Below are 19,451 nucleotides of genomic sequence, written 5' to 3' on the forward strand. Positions count from 1 at the left end.
CAGCACGACAATTCTGCATTACACTGAACAAACATTTAGCTCGTATTTAATTACTCCACTTTATTGGGATGCCTTCTTTTTAGTGGAAGGGGAAACAAAAGAGGAAGAAAATTAAGTCAGAGGTGGCATTTAGTGTGCTCAACTACTACCCGTTCAATCCACCAAATCAGAAGGTTGTCAGGAGCTACAATCTTCAGAAATGCAAGAGATGAATACCCACAGGAGGGTGGGAAACACTTTTCACACTATTCTCAGCAAACCAACTAACCAACCTCCCCACTCTCCAACTGAGGATCACCTCATAGTTCAGAGAGGACCAGGCCTCTCTCTAGTGTGTTTATTTCCTTCCTCAATGCTACTATCTCTCAGGTCAGTGTTCTACTCCTTGTCTGCCTTTTCTGCTGCTGTGCTCCTGCTCTTCAAATATTTTCCTCTGTAAATCACAAAACCCCTTCTTTTTCAAGAGTTTTTTTTGCTGGCCTGACAGATACAAGCTCCAGGACTTAGTAAGTTAAATCCTGGCTTTCTCAACTGAAAATCTGATTTCAGAGCTATAAATACTGACAGTATATGATAAAACTATAAATACTGGCAATATACATTGTGACACCTACACATCTTGTTAATAATAGCTCACAAGGGACAATGGAAAAAATACCAAGAACTACATGGAGAGTGAGGCATGATGCTGGAAAAAGCAAAGGTGGAGGGAAGAAACTGGAAAGGTATGAGCTCCCTTAGGCCCTCAACACCTCCATAAAAGCAATTCAGATACAACAGCTCTCTAGTAGCACTGTGGCATCTACCTCGTACTTATTCTTCAGAACCACAAATTTTTTACTCTTTTTCTTTAGTAACAGAAAACTAAACTTACCAGACACTGTACTAATATATCTTAGGAAGGCTAGAAATAGTTATTTAAATTTAGGAAATGGGTCAAAGAGAGCCAGTTTCACAAAATCACAAAATAGTTTGGGTTGGAAAAGACTTTAAAGATCATCCAGTTCCAACCTCCCTGCCATAGGCACACACATGTTCCATCAGACCAAATTACTCAAACCCCCATCCAACCTGGCCTTGAACATTTCCAGGGATGGGGCACTCACAACTTCTCTGGCAAGCTATTCTGGGGTTTCACCACCCTCACAGTAAGAGTTTCTTCCTTACTTCCTTAATCTAAACCTACTCTCTTTCAGTTTAGAAGTCATTCCCCCTTGTCCTATCACCACATGTTCTTGTAAAATGTCCCTATACTTCTAAAATGTCCCTCTCCAGATTACTTTTAGGCTCCCTTGAGGTACTGAAAGGCTGCCTAAGATCTCCCTGGAGACATCTCTTCCCCAGGCTGAACAATCCCAACTCTCGGTCTGTCTTCATAGCAAAGGTGCTCCTGCACTCTGATTGTCTTTGTGACCCTCCTCTGGACTAGCTCCAACAGGTTCACATCCTTCTTATGTTGGGAGCCCCAGAGCTGGATGCAGCACTGCAGGTGGGGGTCTCACAAGAAAGTAGTAGGGTTGGAGAATCACCTCCCAGTTTCCAGCAAAAAAAGCACACTTCTCTCAAGTATATAAGCAAGTATGAGTCATTTCTTTACTTGCATGCTTTCCACAGCATGCCAACAGAGAAGGAATTTCAGTTAAATAATAAATATGGCCAGCACTTCGCAAGGTGATCTACCCAACATTTCTACAAATTAGAGAAGCAGAGATAACCCTAAAGGAAGAAAGGATGCAAGGACAGAAGAAGAAAGTTTACCAAATCATCTAACAGTAAGATGTCTACACGAACATTTTACCACATGCAGGAACAATACTGAAACTCCCACCACATTCTCTGAACAATGTGTGTTTTTTCTAAGATAGCAATACTTCTTCTGAGTCAATACAATAATCACTCAGGAATATATCTGACTTCTTGGTGAGCATTGTTCAATTCTGATAATGGTATTTAAGTCTAACATGGTAATAATACGGTGAATGATTAATGGTTGGAAAAAACTATCAAGAGTTGTATGCAGCAATAATAGAGCAAAAGATATGAAAAATTTAAGCAGAAAGAGTAAAATATTTACTTTATACATACCTTTAAAAATATTGTTTTCAACTCAGCTGGATCAGCTCTTTTGGTTAGAGCCACCTACAAGTAAATACAATTACATTAATATGCATAACTTATACAAAAGATGTCGAAGTGTCATTTAAAAACAAGAACACAAACAACAGAATGAGTGATGAAAAGAAATGTTCACCTTAGATAAATTACGTATTGCTTTAGCTGGCCATGCTTATTTTATCCATTTCACACTTACATAAGGTTATTATTGTTCTGCTTTCCTTATGCAACCCTGCAACTCTTAAACAGCCACACATTAACAAGTCATAAAGACATTCAAGAACCAAACCTTTATAATGTATCTCTCTGCTGGGATTCAGCATTGTATCATCTTTACCATAGACATTTACACTTCCAGCAACTTTCACCTAAGGATTTCAGAGTACCATATGCAGTTCACAACTGATAAAAAGCAAGAATGAAATACTCAGACTCACAAACTTGTTCAAGAAAGCAGCTCCATAAAAGACAGAATTTCAATGTAATTATTTGGTTTATTACACCATTTTAAACTTACAGTGTAGATCCTTTTAATGAGGTGAATTCAAAAAGCAGAGTATCTAGATTTTTCTGCAGATCAAATTAAGCAGTTCCAACTACAATTTAAGTTACATTTATCACCACAAGCCCAAAGTAATCAGATTTTCTTTTCAAAACACTGAATCAAAAAATATTCAACCCACTGTGGAGTAAGTCCATCAGTATTATCCTGGTTGATATACCATACAGTCCTTCTGCTGCTTTCGGCAGCAAGTGGATTTGTCCTCTCAGTCTGTGCCTACTATAGTTTCCCCTTCTTTATTTGGGATACTTTGATAAAATCTTGTTTGCTAACATAATAATCCTCATCTGACAAGTCAATTTACCATACTATTCCAAATAAAAAAACCCGAATACTTTGCTAGCAAACCTGGATTTTCAAAAAACTTGTGAAAATGTATCTGGAGTGGGGAATAAATAGGCAAAGGACAAGACATACAATCTTACCCTCACTTAAGAATTAAACATCAGAAATGTTATCAATAAAACACTACTTTACTTTACTGAGTCTTAACAGCAATGGTAGACTGTAAAGGTGAACGTGACCCCAAGTGCATTTCTGGTAGCACACTGGGCTACTGCAGAAAATTGAAGGAGTCTGTGCTGTACAACGGCATTATATCTTCACACGTACACTTAATGACAAATCTTCAATAAGTTTATCCTCGCCCTAAATGGATCATTTAAAAACTAAAAAAGACAACAAAACCCCCACAAAAACATGTAAAAAAACCTCAGAAAACCAAACCAAAACCCAGAATATTTTAGGAAAAGCATATGATTAAGGTTTCTTATAAAATTCTAGAAGTTTTTTTTTAAAAGGGAAAAACCACACCTATGCTAGGATTCAACTGACAAAGTCCACAGTTGGAGTCCCAATTCTGTGTCTGCACAGAAATCTGTGTGAAAGCAGTTGCAAAAAATCAAAGTGTAATTGTGAAGCTAAGAATATAAAAATGTGTGTTTTCTAAAATGCAAGCTGTCCTAAATATAATCACTGCAAGCAGAGATTTAATTTAACCCCTTCTGTAAAAATCTGATAGTCGAGAGCAATTGGGAACTTTGTGGAAAGAAAAAACCAGTATTTCTATGCTGCTTCAATCCAGAACCTTGCCACTATACAGGCAAAGTAAAGACGGTTCAAACACCTGTAGCCATCAAATATAAATCAGTGTCATACTTTATCTGTCTTTAAGTTTAAATTCCACACTGTTACAGAAAGCTAAGCCTAAAGAAACCAGGGGAGAAAAAAACCAAAGGAAAATGTACATGAACTTACACTCATTTTCCTTTAGTTTCACTGATATTAACTATCTTGAGAAACTCGGGAGATGTGCTTGGGAGGCAGCTGCCATTTTTCAGCCCCCACTTGATTATGGAGGAATTAAGTGGTGTTTTTTACTGTAAATTTCTTCAAACCATATACTGAAAGATGGGTTGAAGTTGGTCAGGTAAATGAATGCACAGAAGGACTGCAGACTGGCAGCCCAAGCAGTGGCTGCATACCACAGCTTTTTTCCATTTCCCAGTCTACTCCCACATTCTTCCATTTCCTGGCAAACAGGAGAGGAAAGGCATGGTTAACACCATGTTAATTGGTGCATCCATGTGACATCCACCAAAGTCCATTCTAAAAGGTGTATCTGATCCCAATTACGAAAAAGAGCCTCTATTATATTATGTGAGAACTTCAGGAAGAGTGATGCTAATGCAGTCATACCACTGATAAAAGAAGTTTTTGATTCAGCTCTTCATCCATACCCAGCTAAGGGCAAGGCAGAAGCTGCACACACAGCCATGAAAACTGATCCTGATGACAGGTGTTACTAGAAGATTCCCACTCCAGAAAGCTCAAAATATCACTTTCCATACCATTCTGTAAATTGTTATGTCAGCAGTTGAAGGCTAAGTAACCTGACGCCAACAAGACTGCAAGCTGACAGGTAACATGCTTGATGAAAAGTGACCCACAGAAGAAAGCTGCTGCTTCTCCAGTCAGCTCAGGTGGTATTTACTGACTCTCACATAACTGGGTTTAGGTGATGTGTTTTGTTACTGGAAAGACCTCTCCATTTTACTTCCGTCTTCTCTCCATAAAGATAAAACCAGCTATGAGCTGGCAGGCCTAACACCTCTCTAGCGGCATGAGAAGGTATTTGATAAAGAAGATCTGAGGGAAATAATGTTTGTTATTGCTCTGTACAAAGAAATACTATGTAACAGCCACTAACACTTAAAACAGCAACTTCTATTAAGTTAGGTTCGGTGAAGAAAGCTCTCCAACAAACAACATTTATTATTACAAAAACCCAGGAGAGAACAGGGAGTACAACAACTGAAGTGCAGGACTATAACCAAGTTAGAACACTCACAGGAAAGACTGGGATAATGCATAGAAAATACCAGCAGGGATTTTCATCCCTAAGGTAGACATCTGAAAGTCTTTACCAACATACTATGTGTACATGTGTGTTATAATATATATGAAGAATGAGACCAAACAGGCAATATAAGAACTGCACTTAAAAATGCTGAGTCCCTCCCATTAGCAGTAACATTCAACAAAGGGTGCACAGAGAAAAGCAAAGCTCTGTGACAGTAACACAGATTGATTTGCATGCTGAAGCTCTTCATATCTTTAGACTCCCTTGCACCTTGATCTTAATTTCAGCCCATTTTCTCCAGGAGACCTCTTTTCTCCTCATTAAGTTATGCTCAATTTACAGAGATATGCATTTTCACTCTGACTTCCATACTCGAAATTAAATGCAGAGTCTTTCCAGAAAAATATAACTGTACAACACAAGAAAACGGAATTCATTCAGAATCAAAGAAAATTATATTATATTTCCTACCAACTCTATTAATGTATTTGTCATACACAAGGTAGAAGAAACAGGTTGTCAAAGAGTGCATGGTATCAAAAGACACAAAAAGACTAACAACATAGTGAGTGTTCCACCCAATAAAGAACAACAACATGGGTGGGCGAGAAAGAAGGGCAGTAGGAAAATCAGAATTAATGTAAATATAGCATTAATCTAATGGCAAAAATAGAATATCTGATCTTCTCACCTTTATGGCAAAGACCACTTTAGTAGCCACAGTCTGGATAGAGTAGAAAGGTGATTGGGATCCAGGAATACTTGAGAATTGCTACAATATTCCAGAAAATTTATTGCTACAACAGCAAGTCCTAACCAAAGATAAAGAGATAAACACCTCATATTGTTTCTTTCTCTTGGTTTAATCTGAATACAACTCAGATGTGAAGGAGAAACTTGACAGAGGTAAGGTTGCCCCCCCCCCCCCCCCCCCCCCCCCCCCACCTCAGCATCTTTAAAATCTCCTGACACCAAGTACATAAAATGCTGGACAGCAGTCCTTCTCCAAGCAGAGAGCCAGAGCTGTGGCAGGGCTGACAGCAGTGAGCTCAGTCTGTTTAGCTCTAGAGAAAACCATCTACAGACACGTACAGAGAAAAGATGTTTGATGAAAGCCTCAACAAGTGATCACAAGATCTTGTAACTTGTGTTGAAATTAAGATTATTTTTCAGAAGTTCATCCATTCTTAAGCACAACTAAAGAATGCAGTGTATTTCACACCACTAAAAGACCTCAAATTAAAATTGAAACCTTATGTCTTATGGGGGTATTCTTTAGTTTCATCACAAGTTATTGAGTCCACCTGTAAGACTCAAACACATGTGGCCCAGTTTATGTAAGAGGTCAGATTAGATCATCATAACGTTTCCTTCTGGCTAAAAGTATACATATACACATCAAATGTGCAACTCCAAAGGAGATCAAACTGGGGTTTGACCTTACATTCTTTTTTAAATGAGTGACTGGAATATCAGAAACCAGTTAAAGCACAGTTACTGGACAAGTTTGAATTCAGACCAGAAACCCATTAATACTGCTTAGGTATTATGCTAAAACAACACTCCAGTTTTTATTTTAATACAAATAACTTATTTATATAGATGAGAATTGTCTTTCCTCCATATTTAGACTAATACTACCACAAACATATATAATCATTCTTCTAACCTAGCAACTCTCCTTGGTCACTTTCCATCATCACACCCATATCCTAAATTACAAGTGCTCTGTATCAGCATCTGTGAAGGGCACTGTCTCCTGTTTCAGCTGCATCAATAAGCATTTTCTGTTAGTTCAACATGCATACTCTCACCTCAGCAAAAGAACTGCCATTCCTTCTGCAGTAAAAAACTTGACTGTGATCTACAAGGGAAAGTGAACTATGCAGAACTTCAAATTACAAGATTTCAAGCAAGATGTGGACCAGCTCACCAAGCAGAGAATCAGACAACTGCTGATCAGACAACAGAGCTGGCACTGAATGCAGATCAAAAACCTTCTCAACAGACCTCCCTAACTAAACTGAGTATTTCTCCCAGGAAAATACAGTTCAGATGGCATTTGGCTTATCTGTCCAAAGGCTTAGGGTAGGAAGAACTGCAAGAGACGTTGATAACTACCAAGAAGGTAGGTACATTCAGTCTGATGAGTCTGAGTACATCCATCTTCACTCCATCTTCACTATCAATCTCTGGTAAATTCCCAGTCTTATGCACCATGGTAGTCATGGAAGCCTCACTTTTCCCAAGTGCATCAAAGCTAACAAACCTACTTTATTGTGCAATTACCTTCTAGCTTTGATCCTACTTTCAAAGTCCCAGAGCAAATGCAGATGGCTTGTTCATAAGATGGTTCTCACACAAGGAGATTCCCAATGAACCACAGTATTTTTGCACACAAACTGATCAGGGACCAACACACAGTTATCAATTATATATACATCGGAAAATCCTTGTCCAGTTTGTCCAATACTGCCAAGTAAGTACAGAAACCAAGGTGGGAGCAGTACATATCTTAAGAAAAACTGGTACAAGAATTTCCAAGATTAGCTCTATGTAAAAATACATTTAGACTGTGTACTTCTACAATTTTCGTATTTAAAGACCTGGAAAACAGAAGGACAATATAACTACCCCAATACAATAGTAAAAATAGCTAGGCACTGCCATTGCTCAGCAGTATCATTTAACTAACAGAAAAAGCACCATACTTTGCTCAACACAAACCACTCCAAACTTTAAGCACTTATCAGAAAATGGAGTTAGAAACAAACTGGACTATTTGTAGTCAGCCTCAAGACTAGGACAAGGATACAACTGCTGTCCTTCCAGCAACAAAAATTGATGCACTACAGTACAGTAAGAAACTGAACCTGAAAACCTGAAAATTTCTTTCACTTTTCATGTTACTATCAGAAAAAGCTCAGTTCTTCAATAACTCTACCTGTCCATCATAAAGTTCCACCATACTCTGACTGTATCTTCTACCTCATAGTAATGTTCCCTATTGTCTCATAGGTCTTCTGCAATACATTTTTACTCAGATTATCTTCAGGACAGTGATCCAAATATAAACAAGCCAGCTACGTTGTGATGGCCATTATGAAATGTTAACACGTTCCAATATATCTCAGCAAACCAGAGCTCCAGGCCTACTTGAAGAATGTAATAATTATACATAAGATATATAAGGGGCCCTTCAAATAAAAAAGAATGAGCTACTCAGAATGGTCTAATGACATTTTCATCCAGTCACGGGTATTTTTCAAAAATACCCACTCCCACTCACCATAGATGGATGAGATTTTAGATGCATCTAATGCTGCTAAAATGCTGCTACTTTGCTCTCTGTTTTGCTTCCTTACACCTTTCAGAAACAGAGGGATATCTAAGAATTATGAACCTGATAAAACATTTTTGGTGGCTACCTCAGCCCATATTACAGACTTTCCCTTTTGTTTCTTCCAGAGCATGTTTTGTTACACCAAAAATGCTACTGTACAACCAGCGCATTGACCATAAGCTCAAGACATCAACTGCCTCATGTTCATCTTTTGAAAGTAGTCACCCCAGTTCCAGCAATTTGTCTTCTAGAGGCTTACATCTAGCAGAAAAACATTCATCTCACTCAAAGAAGCAAAGGATAGGAAAATTCTCCAGTGTTGCAACTGCAGGATTGAAAGCAGTTTCTGAAGAAAGCACAGTTAAGATACTGAATGATACTGTTATCATTCAAAAATTGTAAGGGAGAAGTGCCAAACTATTAAGCAGCATGAATCTTACCTGGCAGTCAATGTTATTAGCATAAAATATGTATTTGAACCAGGATAAAGCATCCATCTCTGAATGCAACATACAAATTAATAACAAACCTCTCCAAGGCACCGACGCTTACAGTGCTCAAGGTGCTCAAGGTTCACAGCTTAAAGGAGACAATCACTCCTGGTTTCACCTGGCTTCAAGCTTCAGATCCCAACCACCACCCAAACACTCACTCTTTCCCTGCCACAGCACAAACCAGCTTTAGCAGCCTAAAGAGGTGCTTCCATCAAGAGACATCACAATCCAAAGATTCAAAAGAACGATATGATGCTGCACTCCCAGGGAACTTCCTTGGAGTCCTCAACTGCACCTGACATCATGCAGTACACACAGAGTCCTAAAAAGAAGCATCCCATGCTTTATCTGACACCTTAATGAATTACAGAACCAAGATAGCAAACAATGGCAAGAACAGACACCCTGAATAACATTACAAAAGGTTTCTGCATAATTCTCTCTCCCAGATGTCAACACGAGGTCCCAGTGAGTGAGCAAGACCATTTGCAGCAACAAACAAAAACCTGCTGCCTTTTGAAGAAAGCAAACCTGGAACAGTGCCATACAGGGGTATCATAACCAGAATGATTCACTCTTAAATAACTACTAATTCTATAATAAGAAAAAAATTATATATGGATGTGCAATCAGTCCCCATAAACTTGTGGAAAGTTTATAGGCAGCATCTTAAGTTGTTGCTAGAGTAATTTGTTATTTGTGACTTCATGCTTGTGAATGAGCAAGTAAAAGAAATGTGCTGGAGAAAAGTTCCTATACATTACATGTCTTGACTAATAATTGCATAACAGGAATTATGTAGGAATAACTGACAGGTAAATGTGTTTTGTTTCAGTGTTGTGTTTTCTTCTTTGAAGACAGAAGAGACAAAATGCTACACCTCAGCAGCTCAGAGAACTGGGAAGGGTGTGGGAGCGGGCATGAATCCTTACATGTGTATGGATCCAATCTACAACCTTAAAAAGAACAAATGACACTTGCACAAGGGAAACAACATCACACACACAAAGTAAAATTATTAAAAGGCTATAAATGGTGAGACTCAAAGAAAAGCTAAGGTCCTGTGGTCAGGAACCCTTCCCCATAGCTAACAGAAATAATAGGAGCATTCCAGCACATACTTGGGCAAATGACAACACTGTGCTACTTGAAACAAAAAAAAACAGGTTTTTTTTTTTCTTTTTTCTGTCCCTACAGCAGTCACCATAGTGGTACACTGGGTCATGGGAAGCACGGCCATGGTCTGTGAAAGCCGACTCACAGTAACTATCCTCCTTTCCCACATAAACATGCTAATCAACCCCTGACTATGAAAAACCTGGACTTTCACGTTACCAAGTACCTCTCTCCATTACAGGTTTATACCTGTAATCTCAAAATACGGATGCCAAAACACGTGTTTGCAAACACACACTCTTTTGCCTGTAAGCAAGGGTATCACTGTTTGTTCAACTCGCATCATATGTGCTTTAGTTTAAAATTATTACATCATCTCCCTGAAGACAGGGAGTACAAAGTAAAGCCAGTTTAACATTTTATTTCACAATTCTTACCTTCAATATTAACAACAAACAACTGCTTGATGTTTAAATATTAGCAGATTACACAGTTGCCACAGGACACTGTGGTTGTGTGACCTTCATTCTTGCTGAAGATCTGAACTAAAAGGTGAAGCTATCAAAGAGGATACTTGGAAATAACTTACAGTTTCATGTGGGAATATAAAATAATCCAGTGAAGACTTATATTGTTTATGCAAGGCAGTCGCTGTAATCCTAGGAGTTTATCTGCCATTGACTTGCCACACCTCAGTCAAAATTGTTAAAGAGTTCACAATAACTCTCCATAATTCACCTAAGTTGTAAGATACCTGACAACAGTAATTAAGATCTTCTCATCTCCTTAAGAAACTGCAGAAACATTTTCAACATTTTAATTACAAACTACTCTGATTTTAGCTTGAATGATTTTGGCTTCTCATCTGTAAGTCTATTTTATCATAGATATTTGCATAAAGCAATAACTGTTTCATTAAAACATTAAATTTACTTCTGCTGCATTGCCCTCAGAATGTTTTTGTGAGATCACTTGGTTGCAGTGGAAATAATGATGATGATGTCAAACTGAACACTTTGATTTAAACACAGGAATTTAAAGATAAAATCCTTAAAATTACTTTCAGGAAAGCATTTTTAGAAGAGGGGGAAACAGCATCAAACCTTTTTTTTTCCAAGAAAGGCATTTCCATTTTCTTTGACTGCAATGCAGTCAAACTAAACTCTAAAAATACCAGATTAACAAACATAGAGCAGTGTTTAAGACACTAGAGAAAATCTAGCACTATTCTGTCGATGTCTCAGTAACCAGGGGCTCTTCCATTTCATTCCTTGGACACTTGGGTTGATACCAGCACCCTGACATCACCAAATGAATTCAGAACAGCATGTCTGCCATCCCATAGTATCATACTTTTTAGCACCAACTGTCAAGACTGTAGCAGAATTCCAAAAAACCTCTTTCTGACCAGTTGATCCAGCCCTTTGAAACACAAAAAATTAACGCTTTACCTCAAAAAAACCACTGGGTGATCAGTCAGTGATTACACCTCACAGCTTTCACAACCTGCACTACCTCAGAAAGCCTGCAGTGAACAGAAAAGCCAGGAGATCACACACTAGGTTTCATTATATACCCCTTTGTTTGATCAAATTGTGGGTCATACACAACACAAAGTATCCCCAGGTTTTCAAAGCTACAAAAGAATTGTAGGTAGATATTCTCTATAAAACTTTCTTAAAACACTGAAGGAAAACAAGTGTATTTGGCAGTCTTTCTGTGCATATTTTGCTAAGGTATTTCCATCATTTTCAAAAGTTCAGTGCTCTCTTTACTTCCTTCTCTCCCCACACATCCACAACAAAAGGGAAAAAGCTACTTTATTATCTTTAACTTGTCAAAGGCACACAGAATAAGGAACTATTAACTGCTGTTTCAATTATACAGGATTTGAATGTTTGCACACTTGAGAATTAATTATTCTGGTTTGGGCTATTCTCATACATGAGATATTGAATCTATAGGTTACATGTAATGGAAAACCAAAAGCAAATTGCAAGAGTTTTACAGGCATTAAGAGTTTTACACCACTATTTTCTTTATGGAGAGAAAAGAGGCTCAAAACTTCTGTAGTATAACGTTCACAATGCAGAAAAGACTCAACCTGCTGCTTCACACCAGTTAGTCTTGGAAAAAAAGATGCAGACCAAGTGACTGATCTAGGTCTGAACAGAGTAAAAGCAATTGTATAAAGTTTGTTGTTGCCATGTTTTTCTTCCTTTTGAACACCATCAACATGGGACTAATTCATGATCTTTAGAAAGTAGTTTCCAGTTAGACTGACACACAATGGCAAGCAGTCTTAGACAGGTGAAATGACAGGAAGGAGGAAGGCTGACTTGATGTCAGTGACAAAAACTATTTTAATGGAAATGTGAAATTATTCAAAAATTTCTCCTCCTAAACACGTGAAAATTTCTCTAGTCAGATTCAGACTGCACAATGGGCTGAGAGCAGGAATCAGGCAGACACAGTATTTTTACATACTGTGTTTTCCTAATGGCTTTTCATACTCAGTGCCTCACTTAAAGGTTTCTTCTGTCAAAGATCTGTTAAATCAGTGATGTTTCATCAAATAGTAGTTGTCAAACATGATAAAGAACTACAATAATAAAATACGTGACCAAGAGGTTTTAGTAGCCAAGGATCCAGGGAAGAGTGGAAATAGACTGTATTTCCAAGGCACAGAAAAATGACAATAGTAATGAACAGTCTGCTGTTTGTATTCAGTAATACTAATTTTCAGACCTCTTCTATCCTAAAATAAGACCTACACCTCAGATCATGTGATGGATGGATATGACAGGAAAGTCACATAACAAAGGACAGATGATAATGCTTGACTGCTATGGCAGAACATATCTTCAAATTAAGTCCTTTAAGTAGGGAGACTCCTGCCCTGTTACTGATACGAGGCAACATCCTAGTCTCTCTCCCACACTAAGAGCACACACCGGACCCCAGACTTGATTAAGCAGATGTAGGGGGCACCTGATGTAAAAGAACTGCAAAAAAAATGCAAAGCCACACCATAAACAACACACTACTAAGAGGCATTAAGACAGGAGATTTTATTTCTCAGTATAGGACACCATGTGTCTACACATTTGAACACAGACCTTTAAACCAGAGTTCCATGTACAGAGAATCTTTGTCTCATGATCCTGCTGACGGCCTTTCATGTTTTGAAGATGTTACCTGCATTTTGATTAACACCTATCAACCTTTGACGAAAGATGTAGTCAGATGCTGCTCAAGCTACTCCAACACTGAATAATTTGCTCTAATTTATTCCTTTAAAACTACTCTAATTTACTGCTTTACTTTGATGAAGTGGGCACTTTTGATAACTTCCCAGAATTAAATACCCCCTGGCTGAGGCAAAAATCCCAAAACACCCCAAAAAATGATGATTCTACTGGCTGAGAGAGTTCAGGGAAGTTGGGATAAGAAACAGCAACTAAAATATAAAGACAATTAGAATTATTTTCCTCCAACTAGCTGATTGATTGGCATTTGGTTTAGGATCATCCTTGTGAAAGCATCCTCCCCATGTTGACTAAGTGCATTTTTAGGCAGTAGGCAAACATCATGAGGAGGAAGGCAGAAAAATGTGTGCCCTTCCATATTCTGAAATTCAGGCATTTTTCCCTGTACACAATGTCAGAATGAAAAACAAAGCACAGCAAGTGCTAGTTAATTTTTTCTTCTCATCTTCTTGCAAAGCCAGCTCTAAAAAAAGACTCCAACCTGCCACGGAACCTTCTTTGAACCTTCCATTTCCTATTAAGTTTAAACTTATATTCTCAGATAGAAATGAAGCTTGGCTCCAGGAAGGAACATCTTTAAATTGTCAGTGAATAAAGATCAGGCAGTATTCACCTACAGAAACTGAAAAATGTGAAAAGATAAATACAGAACAGTGCATGGAACTGGAAAAATCTCTGGTCAACAGCATTTTACGTAACAATTTGAATTCCAGTGAATCAATTTCAATTACAAAGGAAGTACCAACAAGATCACAGTGTCACAAACAGAAAAAGAATAAACTCTTTCGGAGAAATGACAAGTGAAAATCAAATAAATCACTGTTCTCATCCTTTTCTTAAAGTTTTCAGTCTAAAAAATGTGTTCAACTATATAGGAAATACATAGACTTTAGATTCCCCACACTTCCCTCCGTGTGCAGTTCCACAACTGCTCGGGAATGATCTATTTTAGATTTGCTCCACAGCTGTTTAGCTCCATGTGGCGGTGCAGGTGGCTGGGGCCACCCTGCCCCCAGATGAAACACCAGAACCCAACGTTCGGTGGTCAGGCACCCAAGTTTGAAGACGGCCTTCTCGGTGAGGGTGAGAACCCATCACCCCTTGGCGCAATTATTTGCCTACTTTGTGTTGATTGGTTCTTGTTTTCCCCGCTCTGTTTAATGTATAAACTGTAAATATTCATTTCTCTTAGTTAAATATGTATTAGTTCTATTCGTTTCTGTGTTACTCGATACCCCCACTGGCTATCCCCTGTAATCCCTCCTCTGAGTTATCCCCATTGGCTCCTCCATTGTTAATCCCACCTCCTCTGCCCTGTCCTATTGGCTGGATCCCTTATCCCCGCCTTTCCTGCCCCAAGTAAAATCCGTGGACCCTTTTCAAAAATCGGTTCTTCATCTCTAGTCCCTTCACCAGCAATAAACCTGCTCGCGCAACCTACACGGAGAGTCCCCTCCTTCCCTTTTTGCCTCTGCCTGTGCACCCCGACAGCCTAGCCCAGGACAAGCTCCTTCGGGTGAGGAGCTCACTCTCTCCCTTAGAGCCGCGGATATAGAGGGTGCAGCCAGACCTCTGGGCTTCTTGTTTTCCTAGCTAGCGCCCCCTCAGCTCAACAGCCATGGTTTTGATACTACAGAAGACTAATTACATAAAAACATCTGAATCACAGAATCCCAGAATAAGCTGAGTTGGAACAGACCCACAAAGATAATCGAGTCCAATGCCTGTCCCTGCACAGGACCATCCCCAAGAGTCACACCAAGTGCCCAAGAGCATTGCCCAAACGCTTCTTGAACTCTGCCAGGCTCGGTGCTGTGACCACTTCCCTGGGGAGCCTGTTCCAGAGCCCAACCACCCTCTGGGTGAAAAACCTTTGTCTAATATCCAGCCTAAACCTTCCCTGATACAACTTCAGGCCATTCCCTTGGGTCCCGTCACTTGTTACCACAGAGAAGAGATCAGTGCCTGCCCCTCCTCTTCCCCTCACAAGGAAGTTGCAGACTGTGATGAGGTCTCCCCTCAGTTCCCCTCTTCTGAAGGAGGAAGGAAAACAAGGTCTGCTTCTGTGTATTTATAAGACTGGCTAATAACTGTGGTCATCTAGCTACACAACATCTCCTGTATTTTAGCTTTGAAATTAAGTTTACTCTTTGCAATCCTTCAGTTAGCCTAATCATCAAGGCCATAACAATCATAATTGTAAAAAGCACATGTATTACTCTTCTGATAGGTCCCCATAATTGCAAAAATAACCTTTAAAAGCCTTGAAATTTTTAAACGGATGGAATTTTTTTTAAGAAAACTAAACTTTAAGAGTTACAGGGTGTATTATCTTCACATAGGATTGATTCACAGTGGGACCGGAAGACTGGAAAACAATTTAATGACTACACCCTTCAAGTGTAATGCTAATATCCTTCAAGTAAAACTCTTCTTTGGTATTTCTGTTTTGAAAAGAAGACACAATCAAGTTCCAGCTATATAATTTGTGGCTAATCTCAATATAATCTAACAATAGTTCTGCAGATAACTACAACTCTAGGACTATCATTGCCGGCTCCCCAAAACTTGGACCTTAGCAGGTGAATTTAATTCCATATTCTGGCAGCTTCTAGCGAATCATATATATTCTGGTCAAAAGCCTTTAATGAGCTTTAAAATGCTCAGTTTCTAAAAGACTCTTCTTCAAATTACAACATATCATTAACTATTTGCCTCCCTGATCAGTCTGTTTTGCTGTCAGACAATCCTGCCCCAGGTACCCCAAAGTGGTGCTGGAGTACATTCTTTATCAGCTTTCTGCAAAGCACTGTACTTCACAAAAAGGTGATCTTACAGGTCTGAATGAATATACGTCTGTGTTTCTCTCCACAGTACATCAAATTTAATTAATCTAGTAGTATGCATTAAGATATAGTGTTAACATATTTTTTCATTGTTTGCACCTGATTTTAATCAAAGAGAAGCAGTAATAATTCAAACAGCACTAATACGGCTGGAAAGTGTTCGCCTCTCATAAGGACAGTTGGTGGAGCAAGAATTAACAGTTTCAAGAGAGGTTACCTGTCCTATTCATTGAAATCACAACCACCTAAAATATAAAAAGTATGAAGGCCAAAAATGTGAAAAGACTAAGGAGATGTACAGAGTAAAGAAAATTTGTCACTTAAGAATGGAAACATATTTTAGAGTAACTAAAACAATCACAAGTTGCAATAGTACTATTTATTAGAATAAACTTAAGATTGCCCAAGTTTTCCAAATATGATATCTGGGTTAAAAAAAAATCCAAACCAAACCCCAACCAGCAAAAAAACCCAACACAAAGATAAATCCCAAAAAAGGTCTCAGGTGTCTGTTCTCAGAGTACCCTCCCTCCAGCTCTGGTCCAGAGCCTTTGAGATTGGGTCTTCTGCTAAAGGGATAAAGCAGTATTATTGATGCTAACATGGCCTGGCTGGTGGGGAGCAAGACCAAGGGCATGTGGAGGTCATAAGTCATAAAGACAAGAGTAACCTAAACCACAAATGCATGAAATCTCTCTGTAGCGACCTTTTTCATTTCGACCTTTATACATGTTAATATGGGTAATTCATAAAATGACAGAGCGCTTAACAAATCACATATGTATCAATCATTCAGAAACTACCAATCAAAGGAAAAAAACACAGATTATTGTGTGGCACTCAAGGTTCCTTCATCTTCAGCACTACAGTCATCCACCTTTAATTTCCCAAATTTCTGGAGAGTTAGGATTTCATTTCACAGAGTTAGAACTTCACCAGCTGCCTGACTCCTACAGACTAAGGCTGGAGTCATCTTCTGTGTGTGGTGTTGAGCTAAGGCTGATCAGCACTGTTAGATAAACATGTAGGGACCAGCTAGACTAATCAATGCAAAACCAACCACAAACTTGCCTAAAGCAAGTGGCAGTTACTCCTTCTACAGCAAAGTCAGGTCACATTTGAATACATAAATAAGCCAATCAGAGACACATCTTTTAAGAAACAAAAACAACACAACATTAGAAACCATTTGCAAGGGCAGTCTGATTTTCTACTTCTGCTTACTCAGAAAACTCCTTTTAAAACATTTCTATCAGTCCAGGTATTAGGCATTATAGAGAAAATGGGACAAAATACTTTAAAAGAGTTGAGTATGAATATTTAAAAGAAGAACTATAACAAAGCTTTCTTGGTGTTTCAGTTCCATTTTTTACTTTCATTCCTTCAATTTAAATTTTTGTCCACTGGCATGTAAATAACTAATGGGTAATTAGTTGACCAGTTAGTTCTATGACAGTCTCACAATTTTGCCTACGCAATATTACAGTTACATCCCCATGGCTACATTCTTGCACTGCGCCTCCTACCTTTAGGGAAAAATCCCTGCAATCTCTATGGCTATCCCAGCATGAACCATGGCTGACAACAGACAAGCCACTTACCAAAAGTAAAAAACCCAGCCTTCCTATTTCTCTGCTGAGCAATGGAAAGTGCAAAAGTACCTATAAATGCACAGCAGTAAATTGTTCTATGGTGGTCACACTAAACAACCTTTTGCAGGTTTCCAGTTTAAGGTATTCCTGTGCTCAGTGCCATCCATGTAACTCCTTAAGCTGCTTTGCTGCGAACCATATTAGGAATTGATCTCATCTGATGCAAACCAATTTATATATACTTAAAAAGAAAAAAAAAACGGTGTCACTTTTTGCCCAGTCAGTTACCCACTCTAATTCACCCCTGCACCATTACACTACCCTAGTTTTGCCACTGAATGATTACTTAGTGAAATCACAACTTCATGGCTACCACAACTTTTAAATACCGCAGTGACCTGGCAGTTCAGGAAACAAAGAGGTACCTCTCCACACCAACCCAACCAACACAACAGCTACAGCAAGTTCAGCCCTGGCATCAGAGCAGAGAAACAATCAGCCCAGTATGAGGAAGGCAAAGAACCAGTCTCCGAGATTTGGTCTAGCCTAGCCTTGGCTTTCAAAAAGGAACCATTAAGCTCCTAAAGCTATGGAAGAAGTGATGATATTGAGATTTTAAAAGTATTTTTAAAAGGTTTAGCTATGTGGGCACAAGCCTGCCCATCTCTGTGCACTCTCTACAAATAAAACGTGTATTTGTGTATTTGCAAACTCCACTTTGCTCAGCCTCTGAGGGTCATACCCATTAGCACGCTCCACTACCTCAGTCACAGCATGATGCAAAAACCATTCCATCTCTACAAGCAGAAAGTCACATGCGATTTAAGGTTTTAGGATTCTAGAAGTTTCACCAAGGTGCACATCCAGAACTGCCACAGCCCTGATTTGAGCATGTAGAGACATTTTAGACACACTAACCAGGAGCCCAGCAACCAGCAACCACACATGCAACACATCTAATGTACATTGACAGTAAGCACCAGGCAGCAACCCTCCGAAACTGTGGCAGCTGGAAGTATCGTTCATGCAAAATGCATCAACACTGCTGGCAACAGAGAATCCGAATCTCCCCCCTCCCAGCTGGGTACCCTAATTGCTAGAAACTGAATCAGGTTCTGGCCCACTCCTCATGCCCTCAGTCCTTGTGTTGCGTTACACCTACACAGTGGCCCTGCATGAAACAGAGGTGCAAATCTTGCTGTTTAAAGATTCTCCTGGGACTTTTCTCCATCCTATCCCTTCATTTCCCACTGGCTGCCTTAAATGCTCCCTACTCAGCACACCGGCTGTTTAGGTACCGATTCCTGACACCTCTGGTAGGTTTCTTAATTCCAAAGTCAAGTAGGTAAAAAAGTTCAGCATGACGATGTTAATCTAAAGAACATCTAAAAATCATCTTTGCCTAAACTGGTTTTCACATGGCCAGAGTGTAAGGCAGATCTCCAAGGAGATGTGAAGAGTGACCATACTGGTCAGCATAAAAACACTTCTTGCAGGCTGCCTAGGCATGCAGGACATCATAGATATATGAATCCAGCAGCTGATGTTAGGGACCTCACATGTATACACCAAAAGGAATGTGATTAGTCCTGCGACAAGCCGTATTTCTTCTGTTTCTTATCTAAAAGCACATAGTTTGGTGTATATGCATTCACTTTGCCTGTCTCTCTCTCAAATGTTTCTTTTTTTCCTCTTCAGAGAGAAAGAAAAATGCCAACAACCCATTCTTTATGAGCAATTTCATCCTTTAAC

General features: G+C 39.1%; 1 protein-coding gene across 2 annotated transcripts in view; it reads right to left on the reverse strand.

The window, feature by feature from the left end:
* SLC25A13 (solute carrier family 25 member 13) overlaps window positions 1-19,451 on the reverse strand; it is a 104,095-nt gene that overhangs the window by 78,036 nt on the left and 6,608 nt on the right. For both annotated transcript variants that reach the window (XM_082285068.1, XM_082285067.1), the window contains exon 2: window positions 2,086-2,139. In XM_082285068.1, the coding sequence (XP_082141194.1) occupies window positions 2,086-2,139 (54 nt within the window). The remainder of the gene's footprint in view (window positions 1-2,085; window positions 2,140-19,451) is intronic.

This window comes from Coloeus monedula (genome assembly GCF_965178545.1).
Source record: "Coloeus monedula genome assembly, chromosome: 1".
In the NCBI taxonomy this organism is placed as follows: domain Eukaryota; kingdom Metazoa; phylum Chordata; class Aves; order Passeriformes; family Corvidae; genus Coloeus; species Coloeus monedula.